This window comes from Manacus vitellinus, unplaced genomic scaffold, assembly GCF_001715985.3.
Source record: "Manacus vitellinus isolate BGI_N305 unplaced genomic scaffold, ASM171598v3 scaffold_15_pilon, whole genome shotgun sequence".
NCBI classification, from domain to species: Eukaryota; Metazoa; Chordata; class Aves; order Passeriformes; family Pipridae; genus Manacus; species Manacus vitellinus.
This window is the reverse complement of record NW_021939122.1, coordinates 3,958,079-3,981,487: the sequence shown is the minus strand read 5'-3', so window position 1 is coordinate 3,981,487 and position 23,409 is coordinate 3,958,079. Positions and strand designations below refer to the sequence as shown.

General features: G+C 42.1%; 1 protein-coding gene across 2 annotated transcripts; it reads right to left on the bottom strand.

Moving 5' to 3' along the window:
- Positions 1-1,721: 1,721 nt before the first annotated feature.
- Positions 1,722-17,056, bottom strand: MYOZ1 (myozenin 1). 2 transcript variants are annotated; one of them, XM_008924302.3, is made up of 6 exons: positions 16,897-17,009; positions 14,651-14,752; positions 12,822-13,003; positions 4,511-4,745; positions 3,125-3,284; positions 1,722-2,291 (listed from the first exon to the last, which is right to left on the bottom strand). In XM_008924302.3, exons 2-6 carry the CDS (start codon positions 14,724-14,726, stop codon positions 2,060-2,062), a joined length of 885 nt encoding a protein of 294 aa, XP_008922550.1. In that variant the 5' UTR covers positions 14,727-14,752; positions 16,897-17,009; the 3' UTR covers positions 1,722-2,059. The 2 variants fall into 2 exon arrangements, with proteins under 2 accessions (XP_008922550.1, XP_017924516.1); XM_018069027.1 differs by lacking the exon at positions 14,651-14,752 and having other exon boundaries at positions 16,897-17,056.
- Between the last annotated feature and the right edge of the window lie 6,353 nt (positions 17,057-23,409).

Sequence of the window (23,409 nt, the reverse complement as noted above, 5' to 3'; positions counted from 1 at the left end):
GTGGGGCTGACTCCTCCTCAGAGCATTCAGCTCTCTCTGCACCTTTGATGTGCCATAACTGGCCATGATTTGAAACACCTGCAACTGAAAATAGATTGTGACATCCAGCTACCAAACTACCTTGTTCCTGCTGTTCACGACATATTTACCATGAAAACATCGTGTATTTCACTTTATAAAGAAATCACGTAATTCTGTATTGCAGTAGTCTAAAATCTGTGTTGGAAAAGGGGAGGCAATAAATGGCATATGTGGTAGGAGAATATTTTGCTTAGTGTCACCTAGTTTTCTCTAAGACTTCCTCTGTCTGAACTTCTGGCCTTCTCTTTGTGGTCTGGATTCTTGTATTAGAGTACTTTTCAAACTGGAAAAGAAGTCCATCCTTCTTAATTATGATGCAATTAAAAAGCTAGATTGATTTAAAATATTGGAAAACACAGCAACCTTATCTCCAGACAGATCAAATATGAAATAAACTAATAGTTTGGTAAAATGCGAGAATTTCCTATTTAAATGTCTTTCACCAGTGAAATTTGCATGTATTATGTAGGCATTAAAAAAGGAATTCAATGTGGGAAATGTCATTTCAACTAATTACTGGATCTATTTTATCCAAAGAAACAAAATAAGTTTTTCTGAGGATTTGCTTTCAACTCAAACTGCAGCTACTTTGTAGGAACATGTCAAAAAAGACAACCTTTTTCATTTTTGTTGAAACATTCTTCAGATCAAAGTATCACCTTAGTATTTTTAAGTTTAGTCACAGAACTTGGTTATGGATACCTCTTATTCATTTAATAGGACATATAGTAAATGTTCTTTAGCCATTGCAGCAGAAAGGTTAGGAAACTACTCATTCATTACTTTTGCAGCTTGTTGTTATTAGCACAATTTTAAAGAGATCTCAGGGTAGCCCTGTCAGTGGCCTTCTAGAGGAGTGTAATAAAGCCAACCTCATAACTATCCCAACAGAATAAAAATCAAATACATGGTTGCAGGGATTTCTAGACAAGGAGGAAAAACTCCTAAATTAAGAATACTTCAGTGGAAGCTGTCCCCATGAACGAGTTGTTTAGCCCTGTTTATAAGAGGAAATGTTGAGGCAGCAGAACAGAATTCCAGTCTCCATGCAGGAGTTCTTTATTAGTTTCCCGTAGCACCTGCCTTTCTTCCTATATGTGTGGCATTGCTAAAGCTGTTACAAGAAGTGAAAAAGACTTTGATGCTGTGTATTTGAATAAATAATGCACTGTGGTGAGTGTCAAATTATTTCTGTTGTAACTAAAGCATTTCCTTTCTTCCTCTGTAACTGTGGGCAAACCATCTCACTTGGGTGTGCCTCTGTTCCTCCCCAATCTATCAATTTTATGGTCTTTGCGGAAAGAAAATCAAAAACTGCTTAAGCCATCACCTAGTTTATTCTCTGGAGAACTGGGGGAATCTTAGGTGACAGTGAAATACTTTAAGCTGTTTGTTACACTGACAGGCTGACTTGCTGTTTTCTCTCCGATGTTGCTATAATTTCCTCTCAAGGTTATCATTCTTCCCCATCACTTTTGCAGTATTTATCCAAGACACCTTCATGTATACCTATCTTATGACCATCCCTGTCATAAGATCTTTCTTCCCAGGCTAACAGTCTAGTTGTGAGACTGAAACGTTTGTTATTGCTAATCCCCAGATTGATTCAGTGACATTTTTTATAGAGAAAACACAAAGGCTGTTTTTCATCTTGGTGTTTTATTTTTAGTTAATATATGACAAAACAGATTTATTGTCAATCAGACAGGCAGCATTTAGCATTGCTAAACAGGAAAACACTTCCTAGTCTTGGCCTCTTATGTCCTGGTGAATAAAAAGCTCCTTTCCCTCAAACTGTTTCTGATATGGATTAACACCATGTTGAAGAGAAGTTTAGAACCTGCTAGGAACTTGTCTTGGCTAAGGGCAAAAGAAAGGAAGGGCTGACAGAACTAGAGTTGCACTTTTCAGCTTCTTACTATCAACTTGCAGATAGAGAGGGCTGAGGAAAAAAAGGGAAGGTCTTGGCAGTGGGGATTTATAGCTCTTCTGTTTCAGCAGTTATTGGCACATTGATCTCAGTATGGTACTCTGAGGAGTCTCCTGAAGGCATCCAAGGTATTGGAGTTCTGTTGAATGAGGGTCTTTTGCTGAAATTTTGATTATATATCATGAGAGATTCTGGAAGCAAAGGGCAGATATCAAACTGAGGCACTTTGAAGGTCATCCTTTTGGCTGCTTTCTCGTAACCCCCGTAAGGCATGGCAGTCCTGGCATAGAGGAATATATGGAGTTAGTGAACAGAGCACAGGTAAACAACAGGATTTAGAAAATAAATGATTGAAATTATCGACATTGTAAGTTTTGCCACTGTTGCAGTTGACTGGCCAACAAATCCTTCACAAGAACATATATGTCTCCATTGTCCCTGTGCTAAAACAAAGATGTAAATACACACACACTCTTGTGCACTTCCTCCACCTTTGTTGCATCAATCTCCATCAAACCATACACCTTTCACACTTGTTGGTACTCTGTGTGTAGAAGGCAGAGGCTGCATTATTGCAGAAATTAATGAGATGTGGGTTTATCCTCAGTACTGATGTCCTGAGGCTCTGGAAGTGGGTGGGAAAATTGTATCAAGACATTAACAAAAAATTGTTGCTGCCCTGGAATTATTTGTAAAACTTTCAGTTCTTATCAGAAGCAGCAGGAAGATCCTGATTCTTATCTGAAGTACTGTGAAGTGTATGGCCTCGGATCATAAGCATTTTTCCTGAACTCTTGAACTTTGAAGGGCTGCAGTAATAAACAGTGACAAGCTAAATCTCCCCAGTCAAATGGGGTGAGAAAGAAAGGGAAATAGGATTAAAGTTCTCTTATCCAGCTGCATAGGTTTTCTGACCATAAGCTGAATTAAAATCTCTAGCTCTTGATATATTTTCTCTTTGTAGTCTTCCAAACATTTCATCCACAGGAGACTACTAAGCAAAATGATGTGCAACTAAAACTCCTTTACAGTGCACAAGACAGGAAGCTGTGGTCAGAGTCACTGTGTTTTCTTTTGATAAATAAACTGAACTGAATAACTAAGAAGACTTACCTGTTAAAAGACTTGTAATGGGGGAAATCAGGTTTGGGACTATATGACAGTAAGTCCGTGGTGAACTGACTTTTGTCCTCAGGGCTGATACCCATCGCTCGTTCCCAAGGGGAGATGTAAGTTTTAAATATAGTCACTTTTTTGCCTCCTGACTTTCCATCTGTAAACAGAGGAAGGTAAAGAACTCTAGTTAGATGACACTTCTTCTAAATACATTTCCTTCCTGTAATCTGCTATTGAAGTTGAGACACCAACTTTGTTTCCAGATCCTGTAACTCCTAGATCAATCTGAGATTTAATAGTTAGATTTCTCTTTAAAAAAATGGTCATACACCACTTCTGTCCTTATCCATAAAAGCAAGTGTAACACAGTCTAAGAGCCACTCATCCAGGAGTTTGCATTAAAGCATATATTTATTTGAAAGCTAATTTTTTATTCTTCTCTCTGGTTGCTCCTATAGAAAGAAAGGAAGTCTTTACCTCATCATCTTTTTGAGTAATTTGGGGGAAGCTTTATATAAGGCAAGGTGCTGTCTAATTTCTTAATTTATTTTTTTCTTTTCTGCCAGACCATAGCAGACATAACATGGCGTTTTCTTTGTGATCACATGAACAGATATTCATCTTTTCCTGCTTCTGAACCAGGATGTTAGAGACAAGTCTGGCTCACACACCCTAGGATGGCTAAAAGCAGTTTGTAAATATGATGGAAGTTAAAATCCTGTCTGTGACAAGAGCTGCACTTTGTTGTTAAGTCAGATACTTGATTGCCAGAAATTTTAGATTAGTTTCTAGCTGCTCGATTAAGCAAATGATCTTAGACAAGTGTTCTCATTCTGTATGCCCTTCCCTTCCCTTCCCTTCCCTTCCCTTCCCTTCCCTTCCCTTCCCTTCCCTTCCCTTCCTCCTTCCTTCCCTCCTTCCCTTCCCTCCTCCCTCCCTTCCCTCCTTCCCGTCCCTTGCCCTTCCTTCCCTTCCCCTTCCCCGTCCCTTCACTTCCTTCCTTCCCTTCCTTCCCTTACCCTCCCTGCCCTTCACCTTCCCTTCCCGTTCCCTCCCTCCTTCCTTCCCTTCCCTCCCTTCCCTTCTCCTTCCTTCCCTTCCCTTCCCTTCCCTTCCCTTCCCTTCCCTTCCCTTCCCTTCCCTTCCCTTCAATTTCTTCAATCCAGTCAAGGAAGGTATTTCTGCTTCCTGCCTATGACTCAGCAACACAGAAGCATGCAAACAAAACCATCAAGCTAGAGGCAGTCCAACTAGACTTTGCAATGGAACTTAGTTTGGAAGAATTCAGGTTTTAGTCAGATTAATTTGCTTGTCCTTAAGAGTAAGGTTGGCATGAGGTCTGATAGCTTTAGCTATTTCTTGTTCTTTCAGAGAGATACTTGCCTTTCTCAGGACCACTGCCTCCTTCTCCACCATGTCCAGGCGATTTCCCTGCATGCTCCCCTTCGCTGTCTCCAGGGCCTCCTTTGCTTCCAGGCCTGGGAGGGACACCAGGATGCTGCTGCTTACTGGAGCCGTGCTGCCCAGCTGTCACGCCTCCTACCATCCGCCCCTGGGCATAGCCATGAGCATCTTCCCCGTAATGCCCTCCCGGTGGGATGAACTTCTGAAAGTGATCCTAAGGCAGGAGAAAAGAGCGTATGTATCCTTGTTACAGGACATGGCCCAGTCATATCTGCAGGGCTGGGTCCCAGAACATGAACTCACAAGCTTCTGTCATCTGAGTTTCTGCATCTAACAGCCAATCTTCTAGTCCAATAGGAAAGACCATATGTGATGTACAACTCAGGTGACTGATGACAAAAAGGAAGAATTTTGTTTGTAGCAGTATGTGCATTAATGAACCAAATTTAACCAGCACCAAGGCAAGAAAGAAAGTTGTACCCATCAGTAAAACTAGGTTGGTCTTAAATTGCTGGTCGTCCACTCTCCCCGGTCCAGGCTAGAAGGCACAATCCCTGCAGCACACAGTGAAAGAGCAAACAGTCCGTGCAGGGTTTATAGACCCTGTGGTGCCAGCACAATGTCCTGTCTTTGCACACAGAAATTTTAATAAATACTTTTGTGGAATAGAAGCTGATAGCATATGGTCACAAGATATTTTACGTATCAGTCATAAGTGACATCAAAATTTGACTCCTATCAGACATAAAATGGTGTCTCTTGTGTATTACAGCCCACCCAGCTATAGAATACAAGTCACCTGAGTTATATCTCACATATGGTCTTTCCTATTGGACTAGAAGATTGGCTGTTAGATGCACAAAGATGCAACAAATACAAATCAATGCAATGGAATGAACCTGTGGTTCCTAATGCTGCAATTCTACTTGCATAAATTAATCTCAGGCAGTCAGTGGGAAACCAGAGTGCCAGCTTCAGAGCTGGCTCTCAAAGGGTTAAGGCTTTCTCAGGGCTCTTACACCTAGCACAGTTTAGCAAAAAGAAGCTTTCCAGGCTGTAAACAGGCTTCCAAGGCCAGCTGTTCAGCCAGCTAAAAATAGATGAGAAGTGAAAACCCACAAGGCTCAAGGCAGAATTAGCTAACCCTCCGCTCCCTGTGTCTCCCGCAACAGTGTCCAGGGTTTCACAGCAGGTCACCAGGCTGCAACCCAGGCAGGCAGCCAGCTGCAGGCTGAAGTGGCAGAGCTGGTGCCCCCAGGGCCTTTAGGGACTGTCTGTCCTTCTCCTAGCTGTAGGGAATTCCCTTTTTAGGAACAGAGGAGAAAATGTTCCCCTGAATGTCAGGAAGCATTGACAGCAGAGAGGATTGTGAGCATTAAGCTGTACACAGGAGCTAGCAGGGCAATCTGCTCAATTATGTGTGGGAGCTGTGTAGCTGTAAAAAGGCAAACTGAAAAAAGGGTATTTTGAGGGCTAGAGGTCAGAGTGAGGTTATTCTCAAAATGTTAATATATATGCAAGGTTAATGCTTCTGATTTGCTCAGTACTTTCAAAACAGGATTTGCATCTGTTTTCCTTCAAGTTTCCACCCATGTTTTGTGCCTTTCCTGAGAATTAAATGCTTATTTCTCTTTTCCTCTGGTTACTTACATGTGCCCTCCTGAAAAAAAAAATCACAAAACATCAGCATAACATGAGCTGCAGTAAGATGGGCTGTTTTGATTCTGTTCACAGCAGTATTTTATATGACCAGGGAGGGGCATCAGTGTCATCTGGTGTTATTTTAAATTGCAGTATTGTCACTGATAGGAACGAAGTTTCTCTGAAATAGAAGGTCTGCATAAGGAGAGCCACACCTAAATCTTATTTAGCTGCAAATTAAATTAGTTTGATTGGCTTAGGCTAGTTCATGATTCTTCATGGACCTGCTGGGAAAACTGATCTGCTGAAAGCAGGCATCTCCATTCAGATAGGAAAGACACATTTTCCATGCAATACCCCAGTCTACTCACCTGTTAGGACAAAAATATAATTTTCTTCAGTTTAGGCCACTACAATAGTTTGTCTTAGCTCAAATTAACAGGAGGCAAAGGGAAATTAATCTTTTTGAAAGATTTTCTGAGAGAGCAGAGCTCAGGAATGGCAGCCTCAAGCAGTAGTCTCAACATTGTCAAAGCTGGGTGGGTGCAACTTTGTCTCTGGTACGTAGACCACACCTCTGGTCAGAGTTTTGAAGTGAAATACAGCTTAGAGTTGAGGAGAATACAGGTCTTGGGTCACTGCTTGTGGAGCTTTTCCATATATGCATATTCACATCATAAAACCAGCCTCTCAGTTAGGGTTGATTGACCCTGTTGGAAGTTCCAGGAGAGAAGCCCGGGAATGTCAGTTGAGAATGCTGATAGCCTTCTCCTGTTGGCTCTGGGGACAGATCCCACAGTTCCTCCACAGTAGGTTCCTCCCTGTCTGTGCACTGCTGGAGGTAGCGGATGTTATCAGTCCCTGTGCATCCCTAAATCCACTCTCATGAGAAAACAATTGTCGCAAGTTCAGGTGACGTGGTCCCTGGGTTGGCTAAACAAATTGGGCTCATGTCTTTGAAGTCCTTAGTTCTAGCAAGAGTCTGATCCTGCAGGCTGAGTGCTTAGATGGACAAATTCTGAGTTCTCTGGAGCATGTGCCTAATAAAAACTAGATAATGAAAGATGATCCAACTGAGCTGAGATCTCTAAGTATGTCAAGGCCCTGACGTCACTCCAGGCAGTCCCCAGGAGAAGACACTATGTGCTCCCTTCCAGCTCCTTGCTGTGCCCTAAAGAAAATGATTGAGGCCACCAAATGTGTTTCTATTTCCACCTCACTGATAAAGAGCTCCCCAAATGTTTGATACCTATGTAGTTACTAACACTTCTGAAGTTACTGGTCTGCGTTCTCTTAGTGGCAGCCACTCAAATGCTCCTTAATGGTGGGATGGGAGATTTAAAATTCAGACACTTAGAGACTCATAGACTGCCCGCTGTTTTTATCAGTGTGCACCTCAGTCCTTCATTTGGAATCGCATAACCTTAAACCTATGATTCACTTTAAAAAAAGGATGAAAATAAGAAGCTGCTAAAGTACTAGGCTATGTTTTTTTAAAACTTGCTACCCCAAGAGGTACAGCAGGTTGAGCTTTTGCTATTTCCAGGTCTACTTCTGACTTGCTTTTTAATCTTAGGGAAATTATTTTTTGCCTCAGTGCCTGAATGTACCCATCTAAATAATGGGAATTTTTATCTAATGCTACCCAAAGTTAGATATATCTTATTTGTATATTTTATAATATCTTCACCACATTTTCTTTGTGGATGAAAGAAACTGAGTTTCAGAATTTTGGTCCAAAGTTTTCTCACAGTGCTGCAACAAGCTGCTGTGGAAAATAAAAGGATCCTTTTTTTCTGTTGTTCTGCTTTTTCCACATCATCACTTCTTGAATAAGAACACATTGAACTCCATGTTCACTCTTACACAGCTTTGGATATAGTTGGGACCTCTAGGTCATCTGCACCAATCCAACTCCAGTGCAGCAAGGCTCATTTTGTTAGGTAAGTTACATCTCACCCAGCTCACTCCACTTAGGTCATTACCTGAGACTTACAGCTCAGCTTGTAATTATCCTGTAACATTTGTTCAAGAGGTTAAATATTTCCTGCAGAACAGAATTCCTAGAAAAAATGCTTTTCCTGCTGTTTTCCATTTAACCTTACCTCCAGCAATATTGATTGGCGTTCTTCTAAGTACATTAAGTGGCAAACAGAACCATCAGTGCATGTTTGTGCAATAAACCAAGTAGCTGCATGGTAACATCTTTGTTTCTCCATCCTTATGTTTTCCATCACACCCTATTTCATGTCTGGCTATTTAACATGTAAAACCTCTGAGGCAAGTTGGTTATGTACCGCCGTCTGCTGTGAAGCATCACTTTTGGCATTTTAACATAACCTCTTCCATTCTCTTCCTGCTACCTCTGCCCACTCCTCTGAGTTCTTTTTCAGCAGCAAAGGGAATACCAAGTAACTCCCACCATTATCCAGAAGTACAGTAATCCAATTCTTTAAACCTTTTTCACTTCCTATGTTTTGTTTCACAGTTGATGTCAGCTTATCTGAAGAGACCTCTTGACCTGAAGTCCAGCAGAAATTGCCAACATATGTTCAGATTGTTTTCATACAAGCAAAGAAGAAATGGAATGGTACAAGATTGGAAACTGCATTTATTTTAATTTGTGGGTGAGTCTGAGAAAGTATCAAGGTGGGGTTATTTGTTTGTGGGTCTGGGTGTTTTTTGATGTATTACTGCTGGTAATTGTCTATTCAAATATTGGTTATTTCACCTTCGTAATGGTTTTAAATTAAGATCTGATAGTAAAGCGTGAAGAGCAAGGGAAAAGAAAAAGGTCTTCTACATGTAACCCAAATCAGGCCACAGGTTTTGACTAGCAGAAAGACTATATTTAAGGATCCTCACTGGAAGACAAACAGCAACATCCAAAATACTATGGTTTTGTTTTCCGTTTCCACTTAATGATTAGCAGGAAGGTGTTAGAGAGTTTCCCCTTGATGATAGCAAGATCTTACACAGAGGTTCCCAAAGCAGAGGTGAGACCCTGGAACAAGTTAAGGCAATAGTGACTGAGGCTGTAAGGATAAGAAACATCATTTTGCATGATCTCAGTGTGTTTGAGGCCAAACAAATTTAGCATTATGAAGGCAAGGTCTGTGAACTGCTAATCTATTAATTGCAGAACAGTGAAGTGGGATTTAGGAGACCCAAAGATAAGACTGAGACCCTCTCTATGATTTCATGTGACCTGTTCATCTACCCTATGGTTCAATTTCACCATTAAAAAATAAATGTAGTAATTTCCTTCATGCTGTGGTTGGCCAGATGCTACAGTAATAGAGCACAGAGCAATATGGGGTTTCCTCATGGTCTGTAGTCAATAGGAAATTGCATCTTGCAGCTCCACAATGAAGTTGATAATATCCTCTGAGACATGGAAAGAACTACAGTTTCTGCAACAGAGTGGCACAGCCTGGCATGAGGAGAAGAAATCCTTATTCTGATTTATTAGACAGGATTCAGAAGAGCCCATCTTCTCCAGCACAGCACCAAACACAAAGGATGTTGCCTGAACTCTCCCTGTTTGCCAGGATACCAGTGTCAAACACAGCCCTCCTTAAAAACCTCCCCTTGTACTGTACTTGTACTTGTACTCCCCTTGTATTTGCAAGAGAAGAGGGTCACAGTATTGAAAACAGCTATTACAGTAGGTAGTGCATTCATTTCACTCATGTTGGCAATGGTCAGTCCCTTTAACTGTGGGTTTAGCTACCATCTGGCTTTAACTGGATAGGTAGAGCTGCAGCAGTGATCGAGTGGCAGGTTTTCACTTTTACAGGGAGGTGTGTGATATTCCAGCATACACAATATATGTTTTTTCTGCTAAAAATAAGGAGTGTGATCTGATTGTCCAGTGTGATTGTTTGGCTGGAGGAGAAGGAGGAGGAGAGAAGCAAGAGGGTGGATCAATGACACATGACTGCTGAGATCTTCTCCCTTGTGTGGAAAGTTTATGGCTACAGCACAGGCTATTCTGGAACCCCTTATATGGTTTGGATTTATTTTTAATAACCTTTCTCTTTGTGTTTTTTTTTTTTTTAATATTACATTACCTTGCTGTTAAACTTTTTTTGTGGGAAAGAAACAATCCATACTTCATCCCAGACCTGTCTTGCTCTGCTTTGCTAAGTGTGTCCCAAGAATATTTTAAGACAGGTAAGAAATCTGTGATATAAAAGCAGAAAACCCACCCTCAGCTTCAAAACCCTTCACTGTCCCACAGCCATAAAGACACAAGGACATCTTTGGGATGGGGAGCAAAGAACATGGAAATTAATTGAGAGAGGGAAGTAACCAGATGTAGCAGTAGGACTTCTTTACTCTGCCATTATCTTCTTCACACAGTTCCCTTGTGTTTAAGCTTTCTTTTCTGCATCTTGCCTTTGAGCAGATACAGGAGAAAGAAAGAAAAGGAACAGAAAGCTATCAGGTATCGCAATCAAAAGGCCTTCCTGATGAAAGTTATTTGTTGCTAAGGTCAGGTGCTGTCCTGATGGTTTGAAGGATAACAGGCCACAGATCTGTTGCCTTTACCTGCCCAAGAACAACCAGCTCTCCGAGAGATGACTCACTTGCTGCGACTGCTCAGCTTTTCTTCGCGCTGCTCTGACTGCCAGCAAAGGTGCTAACTTGTGCTGGCTGTGCTGGTGAGAATTGTTACCCACAGAGGCAATGGATGCAACCTGCCAGAGTCCTTGCACAGAGCACATGGGGCAGCCAGAAAATGGTAACAATTATGTTTGTGATCCTGCTAAGCTGGGCACAAGTGAGGGCTGTAGGGCAGATCAAAGCCTTCCTGCACCGACTAATGGACATTTTTTATCTGTACCATGAATGTGGAGAGAAGATAGCCCTGAAACATGGAGGATTTTAAAGCTGAGTGCCAGCTGCTGTTTGGAGACCATGTTCTCATACAGCAAAGCCATAAAGAAAATACTAGGCTTGTTAGGGTCTTTTCTAACCCCGAAGACATTTCTCCATGGCACAGGATCTTACAGTCATGCTCAAAGAGCTTGGGAGCAGGGGTGTTCCTACAGAATAGAGGGAGAGATTCACTGCAGAAAGGGTACTGAATAAAAGTCAGGTACAGATGAATAAAGTAGGAAAAACAGCTAACAAAAAAGAGGCAGTCATCATCAGCCTTTGGAATGTTAGTCATGTAGAGACTGTACATGTCCAGTTTTGAGTCAGCTTGTTACAGCTTATTTGCTTTGTATTGTTCTGATTGGACATTCTTTAGTGACACCCTCACATTTTCGAGAGCTTGGACTTCAGCCTTTTTATTCCATCGCTTTATTATTGTCTCACTCCTCCTCACTACAGCAGATTCTGACATGTGAACTAGGCCTTCATATGGTTTAGGAGCTCTGAAATTGCCGAGTATTTATAAAAATAGCATGCACTTCTCTAAAATATTAATCTGAAGAGTCCAAAGTTCAACACACCATTCATTCTCACATCCTTTCTAGGAAATAACTTGCTGAAGAGATAAACTACCTAAAGCATAAAGAGATGAAGAAGCTGCCCAAAGTCTAACATCACCAGATATGCTTGCTATATTTCTGGTCTGTCATCACTCATCTGTAATCTGACCTACTGTTGTAATTTTAATGACTTGGGTTTTTTATCAGGTGTCTTTCCACATCCTGATTTCCAAATTGTCATTTTTAGGAGTGAACTTATTTACTTATTGCTGCTTTTGAAAACATCAGAGGGCTAAAAACAAACGTGTTTCTGTTTTGCAAAACATTTTCCTCAGCTTGGCTTTTATTATTTTCCTCGAGTTTCCTTGGACTGAAAAATAGATGCCACAAAGGGGTAAAATGACACCAAAGGAATTTTAAAGAATCAGAAGATGAGGTGCTATGTCAAAATGCATATAAACCTGAAACATTTTCCGTTTGTTTTACTGAACTCCTGACAATCATGTGATAGGAGAGTTTAATTTGTAAAAGTTTAGGTATCCTTAGAAGACTTTACACCAACAACTAACAGTAGAGAGAAGTTCAAAGATTAAATAACAGTAGTAGCTCATGGGAAAGGGGAAAAAAAAAGAATGTTTATGTTTATACATCATATCTGAAAGGAAAATATTCTAGAAGAAAACAAACGTGGCTTCTAGCAAATTAACTGAAGATATTGCAGAGTCAGGTTAGAGGTTTCTGGCAGAAATTTCACTTGTGGAACTTGCAGAAATGAGCAGAGGACTCAGTCCAGCAGAAAGCATGAAAGTATCCTAGACTAAAAATATAACTGCATCTACTTGAGCTGAAGTCAGACCTGGATGAATCATTGCCATCATGCAAAGAAGAAATGGAATGGGTACAAAACTAATTAGCCCTGTTCTGAGGTCTGAACACCTGCCAAACATGCAGTCCTCCTCCATCACTCAGTACTGAATTTTCTCATGCTTCTGCATATGTGATACCAAATATTTGCCAGAGGAAACTAAGGCTGTTGCCAAAAGGAAATAAAACTTGTGTGTTTATATAATTTCAGCTTTTTCCTTCACTTCTTTGCTAGTAGATCCTCCCTGGCCCATGCACATATAGAGGAGAGCTTGCACACACTCCATTCCTGTTTCCCCCAGGTGTATGGAATAGCTTTTTAGCTTTAATCTCCAACCTACCACGGAATTGTCGGTGAAGGCATCAGGGTTATTCTCATAAATGAACTTCTCCACTCTCAGCTGACGTAATTTGAACATCTTGGATCCTTTGTTAGTGAGGAGAGAAAGCTCTTCTAGCATCACATCTCTGGGGATGCTGATCTTCTTCCCCAGGTTCAGCTTGGACACCTCTTGTGGCATGTCTACAAGACATATGCAATGGGACACTTTAGGGAGTGCTCTGGTCCACATCTCTTGTCTATTGCTTCCTAGCATCAGTAGTGACTTCAGAGCACCCAAATTCTCTTCTAAATTAAGTTTTTAGGAAATGAGCTATGCACCAAGGTTTTACATTGATGCCAGTTTGGATACAGATGTTTGGGATTTACTCTGAATTGCAAGCAAGGCAAATCTGCAGTGATGAATTGCATAGGGGTGGAGCTAGATGGATGTGTCCCACAATCTGAAGCATCTCAGTCAGTGCAGCAGGATTCCTTAGTGCTGCCTCAAAATGCACCACTGCCTCATGTGGTTACTGCATTACACTCACCTCTTCCCCCTGCAATTAAATGAGTGGCAGTCAGCTCTTCAGATTGGGCTGACATATAATAAATAAAGAGAACTCTGGTGTGCTTTGATTTAAACATTATCCTGGAGCCATGGCAAGATTCAATGTTATTATATCTTTTTGTTTGTTTGTTTTAGGGAGAATTTTTAAAGGGGAAAGTGGTTGAAATTCTCTTCAAGTCTTAATATGCTGGTTATTCAATAAGTACTTTTCCATTTAATTTGGTACCACCGATTCACCATCAAAGCAATGGATTTAAACACTTTCAGTGTAAAAATCTTGCAGAAATGCAGTTAAAGTTTTTCATTTGGAAACATGCAACTTTTCCTTGGCTTTGTTTTTTGTTTTGGTTTGGTTTTTTTTGTATTAACTAAGGTTAAGACCACTTCTCATTGACAACAGAGAATGAATCTCCATCCTTAAACTGCTATAAAATTTGTATAAAGCCCATTCATTTTATTAGACATACTCTGAAGAATTTTATTGTTTTTTAAAGCCAATTTTATATAGCACTATTTCATAGCACAGGAGGAAATGCCCTTTAACTGAAAATTGGATTTTTACCTGCTTGTTTACTTGAGTAAAGGATTAGGGGCAAACAGAAAAATATATACCTGTACCCTACCAGAGAAGTTTCTACAGCCATTTTTGGGGGCTGAAGAAAGAACACCATTGAATTATTACTTTTTTAACCTCTAAAAATCTTCCCCATGCTGTCAAAAGTAAAGAGAAGATAAGGATATCACAGTTATTTAAGTCACCCTCCCCAATACACATGTATTCTGTAGAAAGAAAAATATCCCAGGTTAAATTTTTTCTGCTCTATTAACCTCTCTAAGAGACCTTGTCTTTCTCAGCAAATGGGTGCTAGAATAAAAGGAATTCTCTCACACAGAGGAAAAGAAAAAAGAGACAAAGGTTATAAGAGAGAGAACAACAAAGAGTATAACTAGGCACTACAATATTGATTCCTGTAAAAGATCATGTTCTCTTCCCTTTCACACTGGTGTGCACCCAAATTAATGCTGGAGGAGAATATGGGTTTACAGTGTGTGATGTAGATCAACATTTGACCTGAGTGTGTGCAATGCTTTTCAACTGTAAGGTAGAAAATGTATATGGTTGAAGGCTGGGCTTTAGTAATGTTTGTGGCTGTGCCTGCTGGTATGTTCACTGCATGTCTTGCTGTGAGAGTTCAGTGAGACAAGGTGTGAAATTTTAAAGGCTGAAATTCAGGCTGAAATCCAAACAATTCTTAGCTGTGCAGTTTTGCATATCTTACCTTTGTGTGTCAGCTTCCCAATGAGTTTAGCGGACTTTTTCCTTTTAAGAGGAGCAGGAGTCCCTGCAAGGGGCATTCCCACAAAGAGTTCTCTGCTTTGCTCTAAACACACAAGGAAATGGAGAATGAAACACTGGAAAGGTATTTCTTGCCTTTCTTTTAGTTGCCATCTATAGGCAAAAGATACCCAGCCTTCGTTTCACACACAGGTTCTTTTCTATCCCTTCCACATGATGGAGCTAGTGAATGGTATCCTCCCATACAGAATATCATAGGCAGGCTGTTGTGGTGTTCTCTGGAGACTTAGCATTGTGACACAAATTACGGTAGCAGATCGCAGCAGAAGCATTGCCAAGGTGCCATATAGCATTGGCATCCAAAAGATGCATTTTAATTGCAGCATGGCAGTCTCCCAGAATCCACGTGTGCCATCAGGGTACTCTGTTACCATTTTGTGCTGCAGTAACAGACTGTCACTTTGAAATACAGTGTTGTAACACCATGCAGTTATCATTAGATGGTAATATATATTTTTGTATGAAGATTTCAGATCTGTCCATGGGTTATTGGGAGCACTTTGAATAAGGTGCAAGTGTGGTTTGGATATTTAGGTAGTCCTATTAGAATTAGAATAGGTATTCAAGAAGCCTCTAGACTGCAAGTTTTGAACAGAAAAAAAAGAAAGAAACAAACCAAAATTCTAAGTACTTCTGTCTTTTATGACTGCTACTCTTTTGTTACAGAAGGGCTAGAGGAAGAAAGCACAGGAAAACTTGTTAAAGGAAAAGTTGTTCACCCAATTTGTTTGAAGTCACTTGCACCTGTATCTTATGTATGGATCTTATTCCATATCATTTTGAAGGAGGAAAGAGGAGAAGAGGCAGACTTTTTTTCTGGTACAGTGTTCCCCATCCCTAGATGGGATGAGAAATCTGTGTGCAAAGTCAGGGAAAATCAGGAGAAATCTCAGCAATTCCATTTCAGGCAGCTTCTCAGAGTCCTTCTTCGGGTTATCACACATAATTTAAGTATGACAAATGTCTTGCCTTCACTTCAACACTGTCCATGCCCAAACACCAGCATAAAAGGGACAGATCCTCACCTAATACAAGGCAATACAATACCAAAAAAAATGAGCGAAGACCCACTGGCTTCAGCAGCAGCAATAACTAACCACCTCTGCCCCTGTGATCCTTTGTACTCTTGTTGCTTAAAATTTCAGAACTAAAAACATTGAACTGTGAGTTATATTTTAAAACTACCAAGCAAACAGCTGGAACTGGGAATTTGTACACTGCCTTTGTTGTGATCAAGACATTTTTATCTCCTGTGTATTCTGCAGTTTCATTCATCCATTGCTTCTTTTGCAACATGATTTTCATGTGATGAGGTGGTGATAACTGCTAAAGGAAGCCCAGCCACAGCAAAACAGCTCCAATCACACTGGCAGACACTCCCTTGGATTAGTTTTTCTTTCAGATTTGCAAGCTTTTCCTTGTACTGAGATGCTGCCTATGCAGTTCACGTCATAATCGAGCCCATACTGGGGTATTCCCAAAGCAAGCGTGAGCAGGTGCAGCCATAAAGCACGCGCTGCACATTCTCCTCGAGCAGCCAGACATCTGCTTGGCTATATAAAAGAATCAGGCCCTGCTTGACAGGAAAGGGGCAGTGCTGCCAGGAGACAGCAGGGGTGGGAGGTTACAGTCCCTCTGATGGGTCCTAGGACTGGCAAAACAGAGGGAAATCATCTGTATGCCCCAAATGTGGACTCCCTGGGACAAGGCAGAAATAGCTGGCCCTGCTGGGGAGCTGTGCTCCTCTAACACGTCCATTCCCAAGGAGCAGTGAGGACAAGTCCATCCTATTCTGCTGTCCTTCTTTACTAATCCAGCAGGACTGAGGAGTGAGAAACCTGCTGCATGCAATTGGTCTAGTGTAAGGAAAGGGGCAGCAGCCTCCCTCTATGGACAGGGTCCAGAGCTACACTGGTACTACTGCTCTTTCAGCCCTCCCACCACAGGAGGCTGCTGGAGCCTCAGTCCCCATCCTCCCCACTATCCCTTACCTAAAACCAGGGCCACAATTATCCTTTTCTCCCTGAGCTCTATGCCTTTGTTCAATTCCTCTGTCTTTTTCTGCATTGGCCTCTGCAGAAGTCATTTCCTTGTTTTGGCTGCAAACCAAACCACTCTTTACCCCCTCCAGCACCTGCTCTACACTATTTTGCTGCCCAGTCAACTCACCTCAGGTTTGCAGTGCCAGGCTCAGACCAGCTCACGCGCCTGTCCCAGAGCTCAGCAGTGGGCTGCTTCCTCCCAGCCCGTCCCTGGGTGCTGCTGGGGAGGCTTGTCCAGCAGCCCCTCTCTCCCAGGTTGCCTGGGTGCAGGCAAGCTCTGCCCAGCACAAAGTGCTGATGCGAAGTGCTGTGAATTTGACTCCCGAGGGCTGCTCGCACAGGCATCCTGCAGTTATTAATAGCCAATGGCCCAGAGGGCAGAGTCTCAGATAGCACTGCTGCCATCCCTGAGGAGAGGGGAAAGGAAAAGGTTGCTCCTCAGGTCTCCTGCAGTCACTGTCTCAGCACACAGGAAGACCAGGCTGTCTGTAGGTGCCTCACTTCTTCCTCCTCTCTGTTCAAATCAACATACTGTTCCCCTTCCTCCTCCTATTGCTTTTCGATGCAATTCATAAAATCTTCTCAATATCCTGTTTGTCAGTAGTGCCTCAAAAGCTATCAAAGAGCTGTGTTGCTCTTTTATACCTTCCTTCTGCCCCTTCCTCAGTCATTCAGCCCAGTGTCCTCTAGGCTGTCATACATAATTCCTAAAATGCATCAGTAAATACAGAAGCAAAATAATTGTATGCATGAAACAAGAAGTAATAGGAAAACCACAAAGTCTAGAAAGCTATTCACAGAGTTCTAGGAAGTAGCTATGCAATGTATATGGAAAACCGAGCTTAATCAAATAGCAAGGAAGCTAATTTCCTGATTAATGACAGAAGTAGGTTTGATTACCTATATTTGGTGCAGCTTTGTACGTGCAAATGACCCTCCTTAGCTCCTGTTCATTATGAGGTGACTCTCCCTCTTTTCCTCCCTACCCGGCTGGGTTCTGGTTTTAGCATGAAGGTAACAGATCTCATTTCATTGGATTACTCAAAGATGCACGTTTTTCATCTTCTGAATAAAGCAGAAATCCTGCAGAAAACATTGTCTTCCTATTTCACACTGAAAGATTGGATTCCTATTGGATCAAAATCAAGTCGTCCACTGAATAATCCTAGAGTCTAGTGGGGGGGGGGGGGACCAAAACACAATTGTGATTGTAGTAGAAAATAATATGCACAGAGGATTGCAAGCAAAGTTGATATAAAGGAACATCAGGAGACAGCCGGTTTCCTTTTTCCCTAGATTTTGCTGTTGTTTTTGCCTGCACCAAATGCATAGAAAACTTCCCACTGTGATAAGTGTGTTGAAAGCACAAAGTGTTAACCTCCAGTACTGTTTGGAAGGTCCTGTAGAAGACTGCTGTAACATACCTATGGGGGTAATCAGTCTTCATACCCTGCTGGGAGTCAGGGCACATATGACGATCTCCTGGCCCAAAGTTTCCCATTTTCCTCTTGCTTACGTCCACATAACCACTATGAATACCTTACATTGTGCCTACTTCATAGCTCTCATTCTCCCTCATTCATATCTACTGTAAAAGCATGATGTAAGCTTTCCACTATCCAAAAGAGTGCTGCGTCCTTCACTGAGCCCAGCTGATACACCGGAATGATGTCCAGCACGGATCCTGCCCTCGCACTCCCATGCTGGTGACTGGGGAGTAAATCCCTGGAACAGTGCCAGTGTAAAACAGGTGCAGGGGATAGCACAATTGAACTGTAAATACCCACTGCTCTGGGCACCATCACAGAGCTTCAGGCCTGGTGAAGGCATTTACATCTGCACAGAGCTGGAGGGTGTCAAATGCTACCATCACAACTGACCATCTGTCCAAACATCACACCCACTCTGCACAAGTGCAGGAGGCCATGCAGGAGCAGGTCTCTTAGTGTTGGCCAAGCCCTGCTAACTGCAGGTTGTACAAGGAGGAATACCTTTTGTCCACATTCTCTCTCTGAGATTGGTTTAGCACCATGCTGGGCATTTGGCCAGAGTGTGCAGTTCTTGCTGTGACATGCAGTTGTGCTCTTTGAGATGCTGCTTTCCTATTCAAGTTCCCTGTGCTCTAAACCCTACTCTTTAAGGGAGACACTGCCTGTCATAAGGTGATGGCATGTGGGGCGACATAGTGAGAACAGACACAATATGCTGCTGTATTGTTTAAAATCAGCAGCCCTTTGCCTCTCCTTTCCAAAAGGCATGAGTTACAGACACCTCTTAATTTAAAGAAGTTTCTAGATACATTTTGATAATGATTTAAGAAATTAATGTGATTTATATTATCAGATGAGAAGCTGAGAAATGCAGATACAATTATATGGCATCTTCTTGCAGTAACTAGATTGATGCTAATCTCTACCTCCTCTCTACTTGCTTCCAGCAGCTGTTTTCAGACTAATTTATAGCTGCTGTATTATTTCTCCAGTCATCTCCTGTGCCCTTCTGAGCACAAATTATACCTTAGAGAACAGTTTGTGCCAGCTGAATGTCATGTGGAAACCTACTGGATTTTGAGATAAATCTTTTGTAGCTCCAAAAGATGATGTAGCAGGGAAGTATGTGGTTGCTCTTCCCTGCCACAAACATGACCTGATGGTCCTCTGCTTCCTTCCACCCCAGGCAGCTGCAGAGAGAGAGGAGCTGAGCAGGCTGGAAGGGAGCAGAGTGCCCTATGGCTGGCTGGTAGTTGGAAGTGAGCAGGAAACGGATGTGAACCCTCTTATGAAACTCAAGAGAGACTAAGAAAAAGCAATAGCAAGGTGAAGAGAAGGCATGTCTAGCATGGTGTGCGAGGATGTCAATCAGGATAGGAGCAGGCATGCCCTGCAATTAGGACCAGGAACAAGGCACTGACAGCAGTTCAGGGTGAGTCCAGGGGACAAGAGTGCCCTGTGAATCACCAGCCCGAAGGGCAAGAGGCAAGCAGGGTTAGGGGCAAGGCCAAGGACTCTCAAGTCCAGCTTCAAGGAGTGATGGGAACCGTGGTCAGATGAGAACAAAGCGTTTCTGTGCCTAGTCAAGGTCTCGTGTGAGAAATAGGCCGGGGGCGCAAGGAATTGGAAACAAGACAGATAGAGCAGGCATATGAAGGGAAGTAAGCTGGGAGCAGAGAATATAGGGCAGGAGCTTTATCCAGGGCTCAGAAATAGTACCTGGAAGCTGAAATGATCACGTGGGAAGATTTCTTTATTTCCTACATGGCGATGGGTAGTATTTTGTTTCCTAGACCAATCATCAGACTCATCAGAAATTCCAGTAGGAAAATCCAAGATTTAGACCAGTCTCTTAGCCAGGCTTTTGAGTGCTGTTATCCCTGTGACTGTCGTCAGCCTCAATTTCTGAAGAGACCTTGGCCTCCTCCATTTTGAAAGATGATCCATAACCCTCATTCAGCACTCTATGAAGTCCTGTTCTGTCCTTGCAACCCCAGTCCTCCAGAGTTAGTTTTCATCTGTGTGTACATAGACCAGGTGAGACACAGGACCTAAGAGTGCATCTGGAGTGTGCTGCACAGAGCCTGAGCCTTGAGCCTAGAAGGAATGTGAGAGTGTTTATCCTATTAGTATGGCACCAGGATTTATAGGGTGATTTGGATAAAGCAGTCTTGCGTCTGACACTTATGCACCAAGACACATCTTTAACTAAGACTCTTACCTCCTACTCTACCTTCAAATAATGTCTTCATTTTCAATTACCAGGCTGAGAACTAAATCCTGCCCCTTTCTCCTCTCTAGACACAGTTTCTCCTGAGACACAGGAATGTCTAGTTCACTAGTCTAGAAATATCAATTGCGGGTCTAGCAGAGACTTCACTTGTGTCCTGCCATGGTGCTGGGTTCAGCAACTCTGTGGCTTTTTGCACTGGGAATATTGCATCAATCTGCTATCTCTGCCATAAGCAATGCAATGAACTCAGCATAGAGAAGAAAGTATTTGTTTTCTTACTGTTATCTTACACACTCATGCTACTCAATGCTAAGGGCTTTAAATCACTACAAGCCTTGCTTGATGAGCTGGTGTAGTTTTCACTGAGGTGAGGTGGGGGGCTTACCTGGAGTGTGGTGGCTAAATTCAATCTTTGCTTAAGTACATGGAATTTCCGTTTATGCCAGTGAGGTAGTACATGTGCTGCCTGTAGGCCATTTCAGCACTTCAGGGAGGTGTTTTTAATCATACAAGGAATTGTCTGTATCTCTCTGTGACCACCTCCCTCTTTCCAAATATACCCTTTGCTTAAGTGGCCTTAGGAACAGCCTGAACAAAGCTTTGCCTTCTCTGGCACGTTTCTTCAAAATTAATTTATTTTTGCACTGTATTCTTCTGCATCTAATTTCAAAAAGTCTAACTTCAAGTCATTGCTGTCTACAAAATCATTTCAAGAGCAGTGCATGAGATCTGCCTCATTACACTGTGCTGTATGGACACAAGCAGTAGTTCAGACAGGGCTGTCTCCTGAGCACATTTTGATCACGTGTAAGTCAGGCAAACAGCATCAGTCTTCACCACTTTAATTTTCCAAAGACAGATAATTAAACCCTTTCCCTGATCCCCTTTTTCCCTGCTGCCCAGGACTGATCTGTGCTGAAGGTACTCATAAGCAGCAGATTTCAAAATGATTCAATCTGTTCTGAAAAAATGTTGCACAACCCTTGATTTGGCACTTTTTTCCCCAATTGGTTTTTTAATTATTATTTTCAAATAAATATCATATTTTTTATTTTAAAACATTTAATATATGCTTAATCTCTTCTACTTTTACACAGACATCAGGAAGACTTGTCAGCACCAAAATAGGAGAAACAGTTAATGCCAGGCTCCCTGTTGCCACTAAGTGAGCTTAATGCACAATGAGATGTAGGTCTGGGGTGGAAATATGTAGGATTTGATCCCAGAGCTGCAGTGTGTGTTGAAATAGCTGGCGTGCCCATGGTGTGTTACTTGCTGGGCTGCCTGTTTGCCTGCATGACCTGCATGCTACCACCCAGGAATCCCCTCCAAGCTGCAGCAAGCCCTTCGCTGCCAAAACTCCCTGGCATGAGACTGACCTTCTCCTCTGGTATGTGGGACTGAGCAACACCATATGTAAACGTCAAAAGAGGATAGATTAGGACGAAAGGCTTTTCTAAGATTTTAAACCCTCCAGACTTAACACCACATCAGGCAAATGCCAAAACCCCAGGTAACTCAGAGAAGAACAGTGGCAACATCTAGTGGCCGTTGAAGCTATAGGTCTGTACTGTCAGGGAATACCCTTTATCTTTCCTACATACCACATAACTACCCTGCTGTGCTCAGTGCTGGACATTCTCCTTCCATCAGGTATGATTGTTTGGGAGTAGATATCCCCACTAGGCACCTTACTATTTTCTGGTTTTAAAACTTCTCTCTGAGGTGCATACTGAAGGCCAAGTTTATCCCTAGCCTGCCGCGTAGGTGCTTAGTAATCCTTTGGCTTGGCAGGCTTTTGTTCCATCTTTCAAAGTCTGTTTGTCTGGCTCCTTCTGACATGATCTGCTGTGAGAGGAAATGACTCTCACTTGAGAAGGTTGTAGAGGTTAATAGGGAATTTAATCAGAGCCCTGGGTACAGCAACCGTCCTGCAATGTGTCAAACCATCTGGAGTCATAATCCTACTATGTCAGCTTTATTAAGCAAAACAAGATGCAGTCCTAATCTGCAGCCTGTGCATCTGCAGACTTATTTCTTTGTGAGCTGTTCTTCTGGTTGGACAGAAGCTCAAGTCTGACATCAGCAAACATTGCTGTCCCTTCCTGAATTTCCTGTCAGCAAGTCAATCAGAAATATGCTGGATAATTCAAAGATTCACCTCCAGACCACTGCATAAGGAACATCTCCTTGCAATTAATCTGAAAAACATCCTCAAAATTATACCTGGACAAATGTCCAGAATCTGCAGTCTAATCCTACAGCTGATTCCAGCATCTTCTGCAGTGCTCAGGAATTGCTGTCTGTGAGTGAGATGCATCTGGAAAAGGTGACCTCCTACCACTTGTCCTAAACTGAACACAATAAACCTCTCGGGAACCAAAAACTGAGTAGACATTAACATGAACTGAGTTAAGGTTAGCACTAGGATTACACTTGGAGCCTGAGGATACAGTGGGATATATTTGATTTTCTGACTGATTTTGTTTTTCTGATCTTTTGGTTAATATTAAGTTGAATCATTCAATGTAAGTTTATAATGATTTAATAGAGCTGACAAACTTCCATTGATATCAGATTTACAAGCAGAGGGTAGGTTAGAGCAGGCTGAGGAGCAGTGATAGGGCAGCCAGCTCGGGCTGGGCCATGAATTTCTTCACCCTGTCAGTGAGCATTTTATAGACTGTAGTACCAAAGTTTTGGATCTCACTTAAGTTTTTGCTTGCATGGGGCTTTTTTAATGTATAGGGGCTTTAAGTCCAACTTAGGTGTTTTTATCCCTGAGATATCCCATCCTTTTTTGGACTCTTTATATTCTCTTGGCCTTAGGAGTTTGATGATAGTGCTAACTACATGTGCTGTACACATGGCAATTCCTCCTGGGTGCCTAGCAAAGAAAGTGAAAAAATACCACCTG